We start from the raw sequence: 20,039 nt of genomic DNA on the forward strand, positions 1-20,039 counted from the left end.
GACTGGATTAGGAACAGGAGGAAGGTGAGGCATTAATGTTTTGGGAATTCCCACACCAGCATTTACAGTGTGGAGTAAATCCATTTCAACAGAGCAACCAACCTGGTTCCCTCCAAGTGGTTAAAACCAGAGATTTTTAAAAAAATATATATATATAGTCAGCTGTATATAAACCTATCAAATAAATAAACTCCCTTCGGCCCCAGACAGCATGCCCAATGGTCAGGAATGCTGAGGGGAAGTTATAATGGAGTGTTTTGGTAGGAAACCTCAAGTGCATGTTGTCCTGGCTTGCTAGATCTTTGCTAGCTACCCTTTCCAAACAAAATGGAGGTATTTTGAGCCAAGAAGCGTGGGGGACACAAAGTGGAAGTAGCAGATGCCTTCTGACAACAGAGCCCATGGGAAGGATCTAATGCAATTAGATAGAAAAAGAACATGGTGCAAATACACACTAGCTTCTGTTTGCCATCAAAAATCACCTCTGCATTGTCTTGTGACCTTCTACGGCAAGAGAGCAGAACCGCTTTCAATGAAAGGTGCCAAATCCCATTTTGGAGAAGCTCTAGAGGGCCACATTCCAAGGTGGGTGGGGCCTGAGACAAAAGGGGAGTGGCCAAAAATACCAGCTTATTTTAATTTCAAGCTCTTGCTGCCAGTAACGGAATCTTGAGAGAGGCATTTCAACCTTTTAAAATGGGGAGGGGGAACTGCACAAAAGCAAGAAAACTACCACATGGCATAAAGGCCAGTTTGCGACCCCAGGAGGGTTGGATCCGCGCCCCCCAGGCCTGAGGCTCTGCGTCCCAGTTCTAAATAAGCCTCCTCCAATAGGCCTCAGCAGTTACACTTCTAACTGCAGTTGAACAAACCTCTGAGGATGCCTTTAGCGACAATAGGCAGTGATGTCAGTCCTCTCAGCCACTTCAAATCCTCCCAGTTGATCGATGGGTCAATTGCCTCCGCTACATAAACAGAGAGGCCACTGTTTTCGCCATAGCCTTTCTCGGATGAAAACGCCAGGTCATTTGTTTCAAAATTTTTCATTCTAAAGTTTAGGGGAGGAAAACAAAACCCTTTAAGAGAACTCAGCTGGACAAGACAGTATTAATTTTAAACTGAACATAGCTTTAATTTCCCCATCCCACCCAAAAAGCAACGCTCATGAATGCCTAAAAAAGCCAGTTTTTATATATAATCTGTGGCAGCTCCAACTCTGCAAGGTAGAAGGGGATACAAGACACCCTTTTGTGTATATTCCTCAGAGATAACACTGGATCATATATTATTATTATTATTATTATTATTATTATTATTATTATTATTATATATAATTATTGTTAATTCTTATGGAATATTAATATGCAGTAGATACATGGGTGTCCAGGTCATAGTTTTTAAATATGAATAAAGACAGAGTCTCCTTTAAACTTCTTAGCAACCAGGTTAGCACGTTTGCCAAACAATCCAGCACATGTGTAAAGCTGGGAGATGTAGGACTTTTTTTCTGTAGAAACATGCATAGGATTACACCCTGAAGCAAAAATGTACTGGTATTTTTATTTTATTTTGCCCCATGCTTTTTGCCTTTGACCCCCTTGGGCTGAAACACCGCTGCCTTAGAGCCATCTCTCATGGCTAGCAATTCAAAGGTTTCATGGCTGACAGAGGGAACCCAAGATCCATCATTCTTAAAGGAATCACTCCACAACCACAGTGGAGGCACAGTTTTAAGGAGTTTGAGTCATTAAGGATAGTTTGTAAGATTGCCATCTTACAAACTACCTGTTTGAAACTGGTTTTTAAAAAAACAAAACCTCTTTATATGCTTTAATGTAAAGTCATCCTTTCCTGGATATTTTTGGTTGTCACCTACTTTTAGCAGAGAAGATTGGTGGCAGCGGGGGAAAGTAAACAAAGCCATACTGAGTGGCCTATTGCATCTCCATGGTGTTTAGGTGTGGGATTAGAGCAGAACTACTGAAAAATAGTGAAAAATGACCAATGCCCATAAATACCTGAGATGCGAAGGGAGCTGAAACTTGTTGCGTACGTCATCCAGGCGTTTCCCAAGAAATGGTGTGTCCACAGTCACAAAAATGCCTTTGTAGCCAGTTTTCTCTGCACGCTGCACTAAGGACCTGGTGACCTCACGGTCCTTATAGATATACAGCTGCAACCAACGAATTGCCTTTGGAGCTGCCTGAGCGACTTCTTCTATAGACGACGTCGACCATGAACTCAGCATCATCCCCGTTCCCATTGATCTGCAAGCTGAAGTGCAGAGATTAAATTAGCTCCTGCAAACTAAACACAGGACCCCAGCAGAGAACCAGATACAGAATCAGCAGAGAGCTACCACTGTGGATCAATGGTAGAGCCCCTGCCTTGAGTGCAGAAAGTCCCAAATTCAATCCCCAGCTTTTCCAGGTAGGAATGAAAAAAATCTAGGCTGAAACCCTGGAGAGCCATTGCTGCCAGCCAGTGTTGACATTACTGGGCTAGATGGACCAAGGTTCGGACTCAGTATAAGGCAGCTTCCTGTGTACCTAAGTTTCTTTTAAAAGCTGGAAAAAAGATATATCCCCTGAACTTTTCAATTACGCCATTCTGTGTGTATATAGCAATTAAAAGTGTTACTGTCTTTGTACTGGCAGAGCGGTTTTCAGTTGGCCTTGCCTTGATTTCAGCAGTTATAAGCATTCATCAAAACTTTCCTTGTAAATAGAAACTGCTACTGTCAATACAAGGTGGCCATGGAATCATAAATAAGGGAAGCCCATGACTTTACTCTAGTAATTGATACTCCCCTATAAAAGAAATTAAAAAGTGGGGGAAGCCCTTTTAAATATTTATGCTGGTCTGTTTAAGTCAGCCTTAATATTTTCTGCAAGGTTGACTAGCAATGGAGCTACAAACTGAACACCTCCACGGCTTCATGGAATAAATTGGAAGATTTGGCTTTGCCATGGCGTGATGCTACGCTAGTCCTGCTCCTGTCCATACTTTGCCTTGCCTGCAAATATATATAAGCTGAAGGCACACAAGGATGGGTCCTATTACATCCATGTCAGAGCACCTTCAACGTCTTGGCAAAATTCTAGTCCTCCACTATACACAGAAGTAAGTTTATCAACTCTGCCCATGCACGAGAAAACTGTTAACCAAACGCATAAAATCCCACTTCCAGGAGAAGGCAGATTTCTGGACCACATGATCAGTCTAACAGGCTTCCTTGCATCTTCCAGGGACAATTCAGGGCACAAGGGGGCAGGCTTCAGACTAGTGGGATCTGCTTTGTTTTTGACTGCAACCTAGAGCACCAAGTGCAAAACGGGCTCAGATAGACATAACACTAAGAATTAAGGAACAGGGTGGGTTTTTTAAAAACAGTATCAGAACCAAGCTCACAAGTCCTTTCACACAAAACTCCACTCTTATATGTAGTCACTGTCCCACCAAAAGCAGCTAGGATTTGTTAGGTAGCGAAGCCAAAGTTTCACTACAGAATGCCATCGTCCCTGACCTAGGGCTACCCCTACTGGGCAAGATGGACAAGGTACTCAGATATCCATCCAGATCCTGTGGATGCCCATCATGTTTCTGGCAGAAAAATGCTTTATGCTCTTGCTCCCTGAGCATCTTCTGTGTGGAGGTAGAAAGTTTTTACTTTCATTAACCAACATGATCCAAAGAGTACACATCTTCAAAGGAATCTGCCTCACAATTGCAACCATCCACATGGTAAGCACATTTGCAGCATCGCAGTCCCTGCTCAGAGAGCCAAACACAGTGGCCTCCATGTGGTGAAGAGACATTTGGGATTAGAACATTGAGGTAGGACTTTCCCCACATTTATTTTCACCTCCTTTTTATCCCAGTCATTCATCCATCCCACTTACAGTTTTTCGGGAACTTCTTATCTCCCTGTTGGGCAGAAATCACACAACTCTGCCACTTAACCAGAACTATCTAACCCAAATGATGGTCATTATAATAACCCTTGAGTTGATGAGGATGACGGTTTTCTATTAAAGGTATTAGAGCTCCACCATGTGGAACATCTGCTTAATGATAGGAACTGTTTTATGGCTAATTCATTTCCTAAATTAAATCATGGGCTTGTACCCCCTACCAGCAACTTATTTTCTTTGGGGAGAAATCTATGCATGTTTCTTTACATACAACATATAGAATCATAGAATAGTAGAGTTGGAAGGGGCCTATAGGGCCATCGAGTCCAACCCCCTGCTCAATGCAGGAATCCACCCTAAAGCATACCTGACAGATGGTTGTCCAGCTGCCTCTTGAAGGCCTCTAGTGTGGGAGAGCCCACAGCCTCCCTAGGTAACTAATTCCATTGTCATACTGCTCTAACAGTCAGGAAGTTTTTCCTGATGTCCAGCCAGAATCTGACTTCCTGTAACTTCAGCCCATTATTCCGTGTCCTGCACTCTGGGAGGATCGAGAAGAGATCCTGGCCCTCCTCTGTGTGACAACCTTTTAAGTATTTGAAGAGTACTAACATGTCTCCCCTCAATCTTCTCTTCTCCAGCTAAACATGCCCAGTTGCTCCTATTCCAGCACACCCATAGACACCTTCTGGAAATTCCTCTACATGGTAGTGGCTCCAAGCAGGGGGCAGAGCATTTGAAATCCCCTCAGCACATGCAACACTCCTAACAACTGCAAGGAGGAAAACCTCCCAAAACACATTCCTGGAGGCTGCCTGGGGCAGAGATTCTGAACCATCAACCAGAGACGTCCACATGGTGAGAGGAGCCACTGACACATGGTCATTTCTAACAACTTCCTCTGTGTGTGTGTGTGTGTGTGTGGCATAGGCACTTTTTTGTCTGCAGCAATGATTTCTAATACGGGTTAAGCATTACTTGACCCTCAATTATTTTTCATAGATCATACATAATACTCTTTCCACACTATCTAAGTAACTGCTCAGAACGAGGGCTTGAAAATATGTGTATGTGCGCACGCCATCGAAGGAGCTCATCAGTAGAGAAAGGCTAAGAATCCTTATAGACCCTATCAATTTTTGACTGAGACCTGAACGAGTAAACAGTAAAGAACCCACACTAAATCTTGCAAGAGTTCTCATGTAGCCCACTGTATACAGAAATCACAATTCACACACTGGTTGGCAGGCTTGGAATTATCCTAATTATCAGGAGTATTTGGATTTTATTAGCAGTCCTTACCATCACTTCCTTCTCAAATTGGACCTGAAGTGCTGAGTAGGGGTGTGCAGGTGCTAACATTTTAACATTTTATTTTCACTTCTCACAAAGGGAATAACTAACTCCATCCTATCTCCTAAAAATGCATTAGAGGACAATGATTTCTTTTGCCCTGAGGAGATGTGAACCATGACTTTGAAAGGATTGATAAGGAGAGTAAGTAGAAAAACTAAGAACCCCCCTGTCTGGACCAGGCACCAAAGCACACTTTTTCAAGGGAGGATGCATTGCCCAGTTTGTTTCACCTTCAGGCAAGTAGCAGCAGCATGAGGTCACAATGGCCAGTCTCTCTCCTTCAGGCAGGCAACACAGCAGCACCATGAGGTCACAATGGCCAGTCTCTCTCCTTCAGGCAAGCAACATCAATATAGGAGCATATTGGCCAGTCTCTCTCTCAGTGAACCAGGCAGCATGTAGGCAGAGAAAAGGCAAGCAAGGAAGGAGGACTGGTAGGTGGGCACCCCAACTATTTTGAGCATTCTACTTAAAGCAAGCGCCCTAGAGTGTGCTGGTGCCACAATATCGGGGCACAGCAATGTTGGCAGCTCCCTAGATTCATCAGGGCAACACCTAGTAGACCCTGCCTGACGGGCAAACCAAAGAACAGCGGGTATGGCATCCCAGATACCATGGGGCTTCCATTTTCAGCAACTGCTCCACAGTAGGGAGATTGAGAGGACGGGAAGCATACACACACAGCAGGGGAGTGGTGGAGAGGCACTGGTCATGAATCACCTGATAGCACCACAACCAAGATGCAGTCAGACCTCAACTTGCAGCATGTGTCCCAGAAGGGTCAAATTAAGAGAGAGACCAGGCAGTGGCTGGTGGGCACAGGAACAGTAGAAAATGAAAGTTAGTACAAGAAGAGGAGAAGATTGGACATTTCTCTAACTGAAAGCCCCAATACTCCGTACCTCCCAAAACTCACTGCACACTGGACCTGGTTGGCATATTTGTCTTGGCTTGTTGTCTTTTAAAATTTACACATCTACAAATTCATTTGCTTTTTCATTAATAAGGATTCCCCTGAGTAAACAGTAACTCCTATCTTACTTTGGTTTGGTCCTGTTTTGCTTCCAAACTTATTGGCACAAGACCATCCAGGTTCACTAATAGAGGGGATGATGATGATGATGATGATGATGATGATGTCTTTATTGCAGCCCATCTCTGTTACTCTCAGAGAAAGATGCTAGGACTGGAAGAACATCCTGGGGAAAGGGAATGGTGTGAACTTTACAATGACAGAGAAGGCTGGGAATGGGCTGTGTGGAGAATTAGCTGCTCATTACTTCTGGCCCTTTACCCTGAGATCCTAGTGCTCTGCTGAACATTTTGATTCTTCCATTTTCATTTTGGGAGGGGGGCGGAGGGAAATGACAACTCTGGCAAAAGAGGCTGGGAAGGGGAGAATTTTGAATAACTTTTTCGTTGGAATTGAGGACAGGATTTCAGCTTACCGTTTTAAGTATAGGTGGTAGCTGAGGGATTGTTCTAATTATTATTTTTTAAACACTCCCTGCACTTGCAGTAGCCCAGGACTCTTCTCAAGCATGGAAACTCTTTCTGAACTCCCAGGAGACCTCATCTTTTCCAATAGGCATTCAAGAAAGATTCCAGGGCTGCAGAAGCTTCTTTGCAAAGCACAAGCAATTGGGGCTTCTAGAGGTTTAGAAAAACTGTTCTTCCTTGCAACAGCACAGAGCAAGCAAGAAAAGCATTTTTCCTAAACCCTCCAAAATCCCATTTGTTCTTTGCAAAGAAGCTTTTGACAAAGAAGCTTCTGCAACCCAGGAGTTTCTCCTGAATGCCTATTGGAGAGGGTCAGGTCATGTGGTCTCATGGGAGTTCAAGAAGGGCTGCCAGGCTAGAGAAGAGTCTCCTGCTAGGGATGTTTTTCAAGTAAAAAAAAATCAGCATTGCAGAAATCCTGGCAATGCTATCAGCAGGGCCATGGAAGGCCCATTCAGCTAGCATTTACACAGCCAAGCGCACATATGCACACACAAGAGTTTGTGCAAGAGAGAAACAGCACTTTGGAGATAGATTGTTTAGATGGGGAAGAACTGTGAATTAAGTGAAGGCAAAGTACTATGGGGTGTAGTGGCTAATGGCTCTCCCTCTGGGGATTTGCTGCCTGTTTTAAGAAATAAATATATGGAACATTATACTGAGTGAAACCATTGGCCCATTCAACCTGGTATAGTTGACACTGACCGGCAGAGGCTTCTTCAAGAACCTTTCCTAACCCTACCCAGGGATGCCAAGGACTGAACCTGGAACCTTGTGCCTGCAAAACATCTGCTCTCTCATGCCATAGTGCTTCTGTGCTCTCTCATGCAAAGGAAATTCGACACTGCATTGCTGCCTCCAGAACTTCCCACTTCTCGAAAGATGAGGGCCTGTACCAGTACAACTGCACTTGTGATTTTTCCAATTGTTCTGTCTACAAATATATATCAAGGACAAATATATGTCATACCCCATTCACCTTATTTATTTATTATTTATTTCTTTATTGCATTTATATACCGCTCCCATAACCAGGGCTCTCTGGGCGGTTTAGAGAAATTCTAAAATTAAGATTAAAACGAGTATACAAAATTTAAAATTTTAAAACATAGAACATACACACATAAAACAATAAAAACCATTAAAAAAACTAAACATGTGGGTGATTAAGATGTGCCACCATATGCCTGGGCAAAGAGGAAAGTCTTAACCTGGAGCCAGAAAGATAGCAGCGTTGGTGCCAGGCGAGCCTCATCAGGGAGATCATTCCATAGTCTGGGGGCCACCACCGAAAAGGCCCTGTCCCTCATTGCCTTGTGGCTGATAACAACATAACTAGGACCAAAGTAAAAGGCAGCTATCTCTGGGCGCCTCCTGAGGGCTCAGATCCGAGCAGAGGCCCACTGAGAAGAGCTTCCTGGATTTGTTCCTCCTCTGCACCTTTGCAACCTGCATATTCTTGCTGTGGCCCAGACAAAGTGGTGGTGAAGAGCAGTACATGCCACTGCTTACCTAAGTACCGTCTCTCTGCTTGGCAAGCAAGCATTAGCAATGATGGTAAAGAAGAGGAGCAAGAAACAGCTGGTGATAATGATGTTGGGAAGGTAGACTTAATGAGGGAAAGGAGCCCACTGAGGATATCTTATCCAAGGGCCCTCAAACCCATGGAACCAGTACTGAACATAACATTCATGCAGGCTTCCTAGAAGATTTGTTCACTTCTGCTAAAGCATCAGTCATTACAATTGCAATTTTACAACGGTAGTACTGTGACTTCGGTTGACCACCAGAGGGAACTAGCTCGTCAGGCACTCAAAATTCCTGTGGATCAAACAAAGGGGTCCAAAAAGGGGTTGAGGGTTTCGAAACGGATTCCTGTGGTTGAAGTAGCGAAATGAGGACAGCGAGCTCAGTGAACATGACTGAGTAACCTTGGGATTGTGCAAGGCCAGGGTTGGCAGCGGGCTCTTTGGAGTCATGTTGTCTTCTAGGTCTGTGGGAGTCAAAGAAATGGACAGGGGAGGGGGGAGCCGTTGGTTATTTCCTCATAACCAACACATTTTATATCTCTGCTGATTTACGTCTCTCTGTTTTTAATGTTAGTGATAGCATCAGAATGATGCTATCGGTATGTTGAAAGGGAAGTACATTCAGAAGCTTTTGCCTGCTTAAAATAACCAATGTCCTGAAGTGAGAATTTCTCAGATTACCTCTTTGAAGCCCTCTGCAGCGCTCACAGTAGGATCATTAGCGTGAAAAATCCACCCTGAGCCACAGGGAGTAAACCGAGTTAGACAGTTCAGATGTGGAGAATTTAGAGCAGTGATGCTTTGGGGGAGCATCAGCTGCCACTGGTGTGTGTGTGTGTATGTGCATCACACTGCTATTTTACAAACAACACCCCCCATTCCTTTTCTAACAAAGACAATCAAATCTGTTATGAAAAAGAACCAGAATTGTCATCCTCTTCTAAGATTCTATCCAACCTTATATGACAACAATTATTATTCCAGCACAGAACTAAACTATTCCATTTATCTGCAGTATTAATTGTACGTGAACTCCACACACTTCTCTGTACATTATCCATTATCCATCATCGTTCATGTGAAACATCAACAAATAGAAGTGGGCAGTGGGAAATTAGCCAATGGGCCTTAATTGCTATGAAATAATATCCTTTAATTTCTTTCCAAGGGAAGTACCGTGTAACATGCCAAATAAAAATACAGAAATTCAGGCCTTACTGATGACTAAGTGCACATGCAAGTTAGCAATGGCTTCCCTTTGTATACTTGGAACAAACAGCATTAATTAGCTAAACAATGTTTGGCTAGAACTAAGGCTTAATTGTCTCTAACAGTCAAATCAATCTGCAGAGCATAAGGTGTTTTCAGCCAGAAAGAATTCATTTCTGGGTTCTTCACTGAATAATACCCACTCTTGTTCATTTCTTAGAAATCTTTCTGTTGTCACGACTCACCTCTGGCAGTAGCGGTTTCTCCATCTGCATGAGCCATGCGTTGCATTGCAGTGGCTGCAACACATATTGGCATGCTGACTCTCTGCCCCAACACAGAAGCTGACAGGTCCAGGGCAGACACATTCCTCAGCATCCGGGGGTACAGTCTCAACCTGGCATGAATGGAAATGGAGAGCTCAACAGCTGGACAGTCATCATAAAATTAAAGTTTGTGCAGCATACAAGACTCACATTGCAAACACCCTAATCTGGTGGCCTCAGTTTTAATTTAAACCAGTTCTTACATAAAACGTTCAGGTCATGTAAAGTTATCCAAAGCATATGTTTAAAAAACTTGGATGGGAAGTGCATGAATCTGGAAGTTTTAAGAAGCATTGCCAATGCACCATTTCCAGCTTTTGTCTAGAGTGAAAGCAAGTTATATGGAGCAGTGCTAAATGCTGCCAGATACCAGAGATCTTCAACTGGACTTTCAAATGGCCAGGTTCTAATGCAGGGGTGCAGGACCACAGGCCAAATCTGGCCCTCCTGGCATCCTCAAATAGGCCCACTGCTTCTCCACAACCACTGACTGTTTGGCACTTTCCTGACTTCTGTGTGGCTTTTCCCCCATTCTAAAAGGTTGTGATGCTTCTCCTAAGGCTTGGTTACTGGCAAGAAGACCTTTTAAGCTGAAATATGCTAATTTTTCCTTTGGCCCCACCCCATTTTGCCTTCAGCCCCTCCCGCCACTGGAATGTAGCCCCAGGGAGCTTCTCCAGAATTGAATCCAGTACTTGGGCTGAAAGGCATTCAACCTCTCTGATCTAATGCTTCACTCCGTGTACCACAGAGGCAGCACATCTACTGAATGGCTCACAGACTACCCAAGCTTGCCGACTTGGGTAGTCCAGAGAACCAACAGAGCTCCAACTTTCCCACTCTGAATAACCTATCACACTTCTTGGAACTGGACAATTACATTAGAGAGCATTGGTGCTAACAAGGCTGCGGAGTCGGAGTCGTGGAGTCGGAGGTTTTATGTGCCGACTCCACAGCCCTGGGTGCCAAGACAGCTGGACTAGGTCCCCCAAAGACCGTTTCATCTATGGCCTCATTGGTAGTGTTGGCCTACTCTATGGCTATTTCTACACCTGCCTTCCCCCCCCCCCCCCCGATCATCCCTGTGCATGCAAATGACATGCAGGGGATCCCAGGAGCAGGCAGAGACAATCCCTCCATTTTCCTGGGATAATCCTTAGGTGTAGAAAGGACCTATGTCTAAGCTTTACGATGACATTCTAAGTAGTGGAACCATAGTGACCTATGTTGAAACATACAAAAATGTGTAAATAATTGAACGCTGCTATGTTGCTATCAACAAAGCATCCATCAGCACCTTTTTGTATTCATTTTAGTTAACAGCTAAACCCAACCATGCCTTCTTGATGCAACAATTGTTCATAAGATGCTTTCAGGAACTTCAGCATCCTCCCCTCCACCACCCTAAAAGCTAGGCAAGTCTCATTTCAATGACCTTGTTGGCATCCAGCTGCAGGGAAGCTATGACATGCTTTGCGTGATCAACTTTGGTAAACAAGCTGTCATTGGCCCTGTGTTGCGTCAGTGAAGGGCAGTTTATTTTCTGATGGCTTTTGGGAAGTCAGGGATACAATGTGTCAGAACTGGTTATCAGAGGTTTGATTATTTTCTCTCACTCCAATTTAAAACGCTGAAAGAAGAGATTTTAAATTGATTTCCTGGAGCGTTGTCAGGCCACACACAGTACCATGACCTCATCATGAAATGTATTTTCTAACAAGGGATCTGGCTGAATGTGACTTTGGAGGAAAATTCTACCTGCCAAGAATATTGGAGGGATGTCTTCTTTTAGTTTCCTTCACACTAATTTGGAGATAATACAGCAAAGTGATCATCTCTTGTTTTGGGAGAGAAGCATTATTACCTGAAAAACAGACCCCATCTACACCTCTAGGATTCTTTTTCAGCCCCCAAGTGGGACATCATATCATTAGATCCCACCATCCTAGATAATTACTGGCCAATCTCCAAATATTATCATCATCATCATCATCATCATCATCATCATCATCATCTCCTCCTCCTCATTGTTGTCCTAGAGTGGGGTGGTTGCAAATCAACTCTAATTTTTCTTGGGTGGAGTGAATTATTTTAATCCTTTCCAATTTGGGTTCAAAGCCTAGTTTAGGGATGGAAACAGCCTTGGTGGATGACCTACCCTGAGAATTGGACCACAGGGAGGAACTGGACAGTGGGGAGTGTGTCCATATTGGTACTGTTGGATCACTCAGTGGTACCATGCTTTGACCATGGTACTCTTCTGCGATGTTTAGCCAATAACATGGGACTCAAGAGTACCATTTTGCAGCAGTTCCAGTCCTATTTGGCCTGTCCAGTCCTAATATTCTTAGTAAGTGATGTTGGAGAATTACTGATTGGCCTGCTGGCTTATGGGGTTCTCTTTTCCAACTGATGCCAATGAAGTTTTGGAAGTCCAGAACTATTGTCTGAACACAATGATAGCTTGGATGTGAACTAATAAACTGAGGCCCAGTCCAGGCACGGTCCTGGCAAGGTGGAGGAGGTTCTTATGCTCAGTAGACAAAGCAATCCAAGATTGAGATAACAGTCTGTTCTGAAGGGTCAGGTCTGCAGCTTGGGGGTCCTCCAGGCTTTGGCATTGCTGCTGGGTGTCTAGGTGGTTGATGTGATCAGGACAGGTTTGCCCAGCTTTGGCTAGTGTGCCACTTCCTAGAGAAGACTGGTCTAGCCACAGTGATTCATGCTTTAATTACTTTCCATTTAGATTACTGCAAGGCACTTTGCATGGGGCTGACATGAAAAGTATTCGAAAACAGCAGCTGACAGAAAATGCTGCAGCTAGGTTGCATTCTATGGTGCATTTTGTAGGCTATATTACACAGGCATTATATCAATAGCACTGGCTTCCAGTTTGTTTCTGGGCTCAACTCAAGGGCCTCATTCTTACCTATAAAGCCCTAAACCAGGAGTGGGGAACCTTTATTTTTTTTGGCCTGAAAGTCACATTCCCTTTTTTGAACCTTCCAGGGGTCACATACCAGAGGTGGGCGGAGTCATCCTACACATAAACACAGACACACACCAAAATGCCCCCCATGAGGCAATTAAGCGTTGAAAAAGTCTTCATTGGTGTCAACAGAAGCTTTTTGAATGCCTAATTTGTGTTTGTTTGTTTATTGCATTTCTATACCGCCCAATAGCCGAAGCTCTCTGGGCGGTTCACAAAAATTAAAACCATTCAAAGTATAAAACAACAGTATAAAACCATAATATAAAATACAATACAAAAGCACAACCAGGATAAAATCAGCAGCAGTGTTGTGTGTGTAGGAAGGGAGCAGAGGAGAGGCCACGGGCTGGATTGGGAGGCACAACAGATCACAGGTTCCCTGCCCTAAATGTCCATCATTTACTGTGCTTTAGAAGCTCTGGTGTATGTCGCACCACCAAGAGACAGTAATTGGGTGGAAACATGGGACAGGGCCTTTTCTGTGGTAGTACCCCAAATGTTTAAGTACAACTTGAACATCTATCAGTTTCATTCATTTAACACTTGGCTGAAGTATCTTATAACAGTAGACAGACTTCAGGCATGTGGGATCTATTTTGTTTTGTCTAGAACCCAGAAGCCACCACTCAGAGCCAGGTGCAAAACGGGTGCAGGCAGTCATAACATAATTAAGGAACAGTGTTTTGTGATCAGTACCAGAAGCATACTCACAAGTCCTCCACACCCAAATTCCCTTCCGATTTCCCCTCAAGCATTCTTTTTCAGCAACCAAATTTTAACCATTGCTATTGTTAGACAATTGGGAGTCAGAAATCCTTGTTGAGCTACTGCAAGTCACCCAGAGATCTACTAATAGATCCCAGTCTACCTTCTGCCTTCCTGTCTTACAGGAATTATGAATGCAAAATAGCTATATTTAATGTAGAATGTGTGGTAGAGAGAGAGCACGTTCAATAGTTTTAGTTGATTTATTTATTTAGTCTTCGTGTGTTATATTGATTTAATGTTTTCTTAGTTATTAGTTATCCTATTAGTTAAAATAGAATAACAGTTGTTTTGCTAGTATTTAGTATGTTAATAAGGATATATAGGTTTTTGTACTTACAGTGTAAGAACATCAGAGCCCTGTTGGGTCAGACCAAAAGCCTATCCAGTTTGGCATTCTGTTCAAACAGTGGCCAACCAAATGCCTGTGAGACACCCACAAGCAGGACATGGAGACAGTGGCAGCATCACACTCGTGTTTCCCAGCAACTGGTATTGTTCAGACATAATACTGGTACCAATACCGGAGGAGATCTATAATCCATATCAGAGTACGCACTGATATCACCTTATCCTCCATGAATTTCTCCAACCCCCATTTAAAGCCACCAAAGCTGGCAGCCAATGCTATCTATGGTATTTATATTGCAGCTAGTTCACAAAAAAATAAAAAGTATTAATAAGGGAGGGAGGGAGGGAGGGAAAGAGAGTGCTCAAAAAATGTATTCATTGAGCTCATTGCAGTCAAGGCTAAATCATCAACAATATAAAGAAGTATTTCTTAATTGCATGCATAAACCACAGACCTGACCATCCCAATTCATATTAAATGTAATTGCTGATCTGTATGTGTGGGCAAGCAATGAAAGAGCACAGAAGAAATAGTAATCAATCATACCCGATAACAGATCATTTAGTACCTCTTTCATGCCATTTTGTGGGCTTGCCAATAATGAAATCCAGGGTGGAAGGAATAGGCAGTGAACGTTATGATTCAGCTGCCATTAACTCAGCCCCATGAATCCTTTATCTTCATAAACGTATTTGAAGCTTTTAATTGAAATGACAGCCTGAGCTTTTGGGGGAAATGCCACTACAGTACTGCCAAAGTAAGTTATTTGACTCTGCCAGGGAGTGCTCAAAGGATGGGCAGCGAAATATCATCAGCTAAGCTGTTGAACGTTTTTTCTTTATCCAGCATTCTATAGTTCACCCAGTTCAACCTGATCATTTAATCTGGGGGTGCACCATGTTATATGACAGAGTTAGAGATGCCTGACAATCCCCAAAACACAGACAGAGCACATTAAATCTGTAGATCTCTGTTTTGCAACTGTCTCTGTGGCTGCGATTTGCCAATTAAACTTCCGGAGAAATTGGGCCGGGGTGGGGAGACAGAAGCATGTGATTTTCTCACTTTCCATATTTGCAACGTTCCAACTCTTAAGGCAATTAACTTGCCAGACAGACAACGAGCAATCTGGGCCTTGACTGTAGGATACACTTCCTTAATCATTTCTCACAGGGTGTGACAGAACTCAGAAGCAGTACAAGCAGTCTGTTGGGCAGAAGAATGAGGAATGTGTCAGTAGACCATGTAGCTTTCAGTCTCCTGCAATGCTAGGGCATTGAAGAAACCATGGAGCCTCAGGCACCATTAGTCCTTCATGTGGAATGAGATATCATTACTGATTATTAGGACTGTGCACAGACCTCCCCCAACCACGTCGGAGGCCAGTTCAGAGTTTCCAAATCAGCCCTGATCCACCTCAGCCAATTCCAACCCAGTCTGACCCACTTTGCGCACTCAGTGGATGTATCTGGGGTGTGGGTTGCAAATGGAGGAAGCTGCTCAGCAAGCATGAGGCCAGCCATCCAGCCTGCCGGTGGTTGGGCTTCTGAATCATCCAGATCAGTCCAAAGTGATTTAAAGCAATTCGAACCTGATCCAACCCGCTTCAGACCAATCCACAGCCACTTAGGATCTGGACCGATCCAGACCCAAATTATCCCGCTTCAGTTCAGAATTCAAATCCAGACCTGAACTGGTGCACTGCTCTACTAAGAATCGAAGCCCACGGCCTACCAAATCAAGTCATCTCAGGCAAGCAACAATTGATTACTGGTTGGCCTGAGTCCTCTAAAAATGCACACTTATTTGTTGGGGCTAACCAAAGTGCAACAATTTAAGTGTAAGTTTAAGAAATGGTATTTGCAGGAATGCAAGATTTGACAGACACAGCATGTCATGATTTCATCCTTGTATATACATCTGCGTTGACTCTGTGCTTGTTAAAATCAGCATCTTCCCCCATCTTCTTTGTAGTGGGCTATATTGAAGCAATAGAAGAACCTACAGATCAGCATATCTATATTTCTTTTCATCAGAATAAGCAAAGAGAAGAACAGGGAAGAGGGGAAACCATGTTCCTCTACCGTGAGGGTCCAGGCTTCCCCAGGTCTCCTGACAGAGGTGGCTTCATGACTGCATCTGTCTCAGGGAGCTTTAGCAACTTGGAGGAAGATCCCTCCAACAAGAGTATCATATTCCATTTGATTGCTCTCAGCTCCCTTTGCCCATAGGTTGACCTCCAAAGCTTTCCCTTACATGTGATTTCTATTAATTCCTCCTCCTCCTCCACCATCTCTTCTCAAGCTAACTTGCTGTCAGCAGCTATGAGTGGGCACTTTTGAGAAAATGAGCTGTCCCTACTGCAGCTGTGGCTCGTTCTGAGGTTTCAGCTGAATAGCAGGCACCTGGTTTTGGCTGCAACAGTTGAGTGCTGTGGCTCTCTGCTTTGGGCTTGCTCTCAACTCTGCTAAAGAGGGAGGAAGGCATGATGCTGGAGCTTGAAGATGGGTGACAAGAGAGTTAAGGGTTGGCCGTTCACCCACAGCTGCAACCGCAAAAAAGGGAAAACCAATAGCAGACTGGGAAGCTATTTGCTTTTTAAAAATAATTGTTTTTTAACCAGCTGCTGATCCATAAAGGACCTATCTCCTTACTTCATGATTGTTAAGTTTGGTGAGGAGTTTTTAGTGAGGGACTGTGTCATACATCTTTTCAAATCCATCTAAATAATGTCTGCTGGATCACCCACCCACATGTTTATTGAAACGCTCAAAGAAGAGTGCTTCAGCTATTAAGGAATATAGAAACGAAATAAATGAATAATAAAGAACTCCACAAAGTTAGTCAGATAGGATCGACTTTTGCCAAAGCCATATTGATTCTTTTTCAGCAAGACTTATCCTTCTACATGCGCGATTATCTTCACTAATGTTTTTCACCAATTTACCCATCACAGTTAAGTTCTGATCTGTATTTCCCTGTATCTCCCCTGGACCCCCCCCCCCTTTTAAGGCATTACGTTAGCCACTTTCGAGTCTTCTAGTAGAGAGACTGGTCTTAGGAACCTGTTACATTTTTTTGTTTTGTTAGAAGAACAGCAATTTCACATTTGAGTTAAGAACTCTCAAAAGAATACCATCTGGACTCAGTAATTTGTTTGGTTAGATGGATGCAAGGGAAACAGGCCAGTCGCACAATTGCTTTTTGAACAAAGCACAGTTGTCAGAACTTTGGTCTCCAATCACAGGCACATGCAGCTTGATTGTACTGACATGATGAAGGCTAAGATTCAAGATGAAAGTTAATTCAGTTTCACCCAGACCGACAAAGCACCATGGCTGGGCATCACCCATACAGACAGTAAAGTTGCCCACAGGCCATTTACTTTTACTGTAACTCACCATCACAGATGCACTTCAATGCTTGATATTCCTTGTTTCCACTTTAAATTAAGTTGTAACGCAATTATGAAATAGATAACTTTTGTACCTTTACATACCTTGAAAATGCAGCTACATTTTCAGCCAGTGTCTGTTGATCATCAGCCCCAGACTTGTAGTAATCATACACAGATTTTCGAAGATTTTTTTTTGCAAGCTGTTCAAAGTCAGCAATGCATATTGGTCTTTCAGACATGATGCAGGTTGAGTTTTGTTTTACTTCTTAGATCATTTAGACTTCCTTGTTTTTTTGCCTGTTAATAATTAAATGAAAGCAAAGTTCAGGAGCCTCTTTTTTCTTGTTTCGACCCCCCCTTTTTTTTTACATAAAGTAAACCAAGTAATATATAAGCCCCCTATTGACATTTCTGGACAACTGCTTTGGACTTTGACATGTCCTATATTCGTCAAAAGAGCGCATGTGCCTAGTGCAGATCATCAACCAAAGGAACAAAGAGCAAAGTAAAAAACCATAAAAGTACATTTGGACAGTTGATACGTCCCAATAACTGCAACACATCTGAAGTTTAGGTGACATGAGCTTAAGCAATCCATCAGACAGATGGACTTATCTGTGGTTGGGTTTGCACATGGAGCAGAATATAGAGGCGATAGAATGGACTGTAGCATTTCAGTCTTGGGGTGGGGGCAGGGGAAAATCAATTTGAATACTGTCCCTTTAAAATTCCTTCAGATAGGAAACTAGCACATCAGGGAGAAAAATTCTAGTTCTGCCTTGCCCAACCTGGTGCCCTTCCAGATTTTTTGGACTCCAAGTCCCATGGGCCCCAGCCAGCAAGGTCAATAATCAGGAATGAAAGTTGTAGTCAAAAATAGGGATGTGCTCCGCTTCTAATCGGACCAGCGAATTAGAAGCGGAGCGGAGGCGAAGAGGATTGGGGGGCCGGCGGAGCGTGGCGAAGAGGATCGAGGTGAAGGTGGATCCTTCGCCTCAATCCGGAGCTCCGCCGGAAAGGTAAGTGGGGTTTACAGGGCCCTGCCGCTGTCGCTGTCGCCCATGCGGCGACAGCGGCAGGGCCCGGTAAACCCCCCTCCTCTCCCTTACCTGCCTCCGTCCGCGGTCCCTCGGCTTCTTCAATTGAGCCCACGGTTCACTTGCGGCCCAGACTTCCTGGCTGAACTGCGGGCTCAATTGAAGAAGCCGACAGACTGCAGACGGAGGCAGGTAAGGCCCCCCTCCCCCTTGGTCCCTTGCCCGCACGGGCGGCGACGGCGGCAGGGCCCGGTAACCCCCCCGCCCTCCTCTCCCTTACCTGCCTCCATCCGCGGTCCGTTGGCTTCTTCAATTGAGCCCGCGGTTCAACCAGGAAGTCAGGGCCGCACTTGCGGCCCAGACTTCCTGGTTGAACCGCGGGCTCAATTGAAGAAGCCAACGGACCGCGGAGGCAGTTAAGGCCCCCCTCTCCCTTGGTCCCTTACCGGGCTCTGCCCGGTAAACCCCCCCCCCCCCGCCCTTCTCTCCCGGCCTTACCTGGCACCACTCCCCTCCACTGCGGAGCTCCGATTTGGAGCCGGAGCTCCGCGGCGAAGAGGAGCGGAGTGGCGCGAAGTGGAGCGGGCCGATCCGAAATTTTCGGATTGGCCTGCGGGGCGGAGTGGGGTGTCCGTGCACACCCCTAATTTTCACCCTCATTGTCACAAGCTGCTATTGCTCCTCATCCACTTTCTTAATGTTGCTACTGTTAGAAACACGATTTGAAATGAAGATTCAAGGACAAAATGGTGAAAGTTAACACTCTGTTTTTATTGAACAAACTTGCAAGTCTGGGTGCTCAAGCAAAGTAGGCACACCCACAAGCTGATGCGAAGCCATTTTATACCCTAAGCTTGGCCGAAGCGGTCCCTCCCCTGTCTCTTTATTGGTCAGAGACTCCAGGGGTTACAGCCTACCCTGGTACGCCTGATAGCTCCTCCTCTGTTTACTCCTCTGCCCCTCTTATTTGATAGTCCACCCATTTCTATTTACTTGTGTCCATATTAGGCTTTTATTTCCTATAAGCACACCCTCTTAATCACTCTTAATTATGCCCTCCTCCCATCATGTAACCACAAAGTCATAAGTTCAAAAGCAACAGATGTGTCTCAACTACTGTTTCAGTTTTGTTCTATTTATCACCTCTCCTTACCACAAGTCCAACCACAAGTTCCGTGTTGTTCTCTTCAACTGAACAGTCCTAACAGTCCTTGCACCTGCTGTATTTTCCTGCCTCTTGGTTATGCTTCAGTAGCGGTAACGTTGCTTTGGGCTGGGGCTGACCTTTAGTAATGTATCAGCCATTAATTATATTTCCTTATAGCATTTCTTATTAGTCATTAATTATATTTCCATATAGCATTTCTTATTAGCCATTAATTATATGATTTTTTTCCTTATGCCAAGCATTGGAATATTGAAAAAGTAATATATTCATCCATTTCTCACAATCCCTCCTCTTTATTTATTCTGTGTTGTCTTTTTCACTCCAGTATATAAAGGTCTTTTCTTAATTGGGACACATGTGATTGGAACACTTCTTATTTTTATGTAGTCACCCTCACTGTCCTCGGTTGGAACATTCACACTCTTACTGTCCTCAGGATCACCGTCTGTTGACATACTGTCAACACTCAATCCTCCCACATCATCATACACACT

General features: G+C 44.1%; 1 protein-coding gene across 1 annotated transcript in view; it reads right to left on the minus strand.

Annotated features, from left to right (window-relative positions):
• The window catches only part of HAO1 (hydroxyacid oxidase 1), a 34,035-nt gene extending 16,396 nt beyond the window's left edge, over window positions 1–17,639 (minus strand). The window contains exons 1-4 of the mRNA XM_063125313.1: window positions 17,443–17,639; window positions 9,754–9,905; window positions 2,019–2,274; window positions 873–1,048 (exon numbers count right to left, since the gene is read on the minus strand). Of these exons, the coding sequence (XP_062981383.1) occupies window positions 873–1,048; window positions 2,019–2,274; window positions 9,754–9,905; window positions 17,443–17,579 (721 nt within the window). The 5' untranslated portion in view covers window positions 17,580–17,639. The remainder of the gene's footprint in view (window positions 1–872; window positions 1,049–2,018; window positions 2,275–9,753; window positions 9,906–17,442) is intronic.
• Between the last annotated feature and the right edge of the window lie 2,400 nt (window positions 17,640–20,039).

This window comes from Elgaria multicarinata, chromosome 4, assembly GCF_023053635.1.
Source record: "Elgaria multicarinata webbii isolate HBS135686 ecotype San Diego chromosome 4, rElgMul1.1.pri, whole genome shotgun sequence".
Classification (NCBI taxonomy): Eukaryota; Metazoa; Chordata; class Lepidosauria; order Squamata; family Anguidae; genus Elgaria; species Elgaria multicarinata.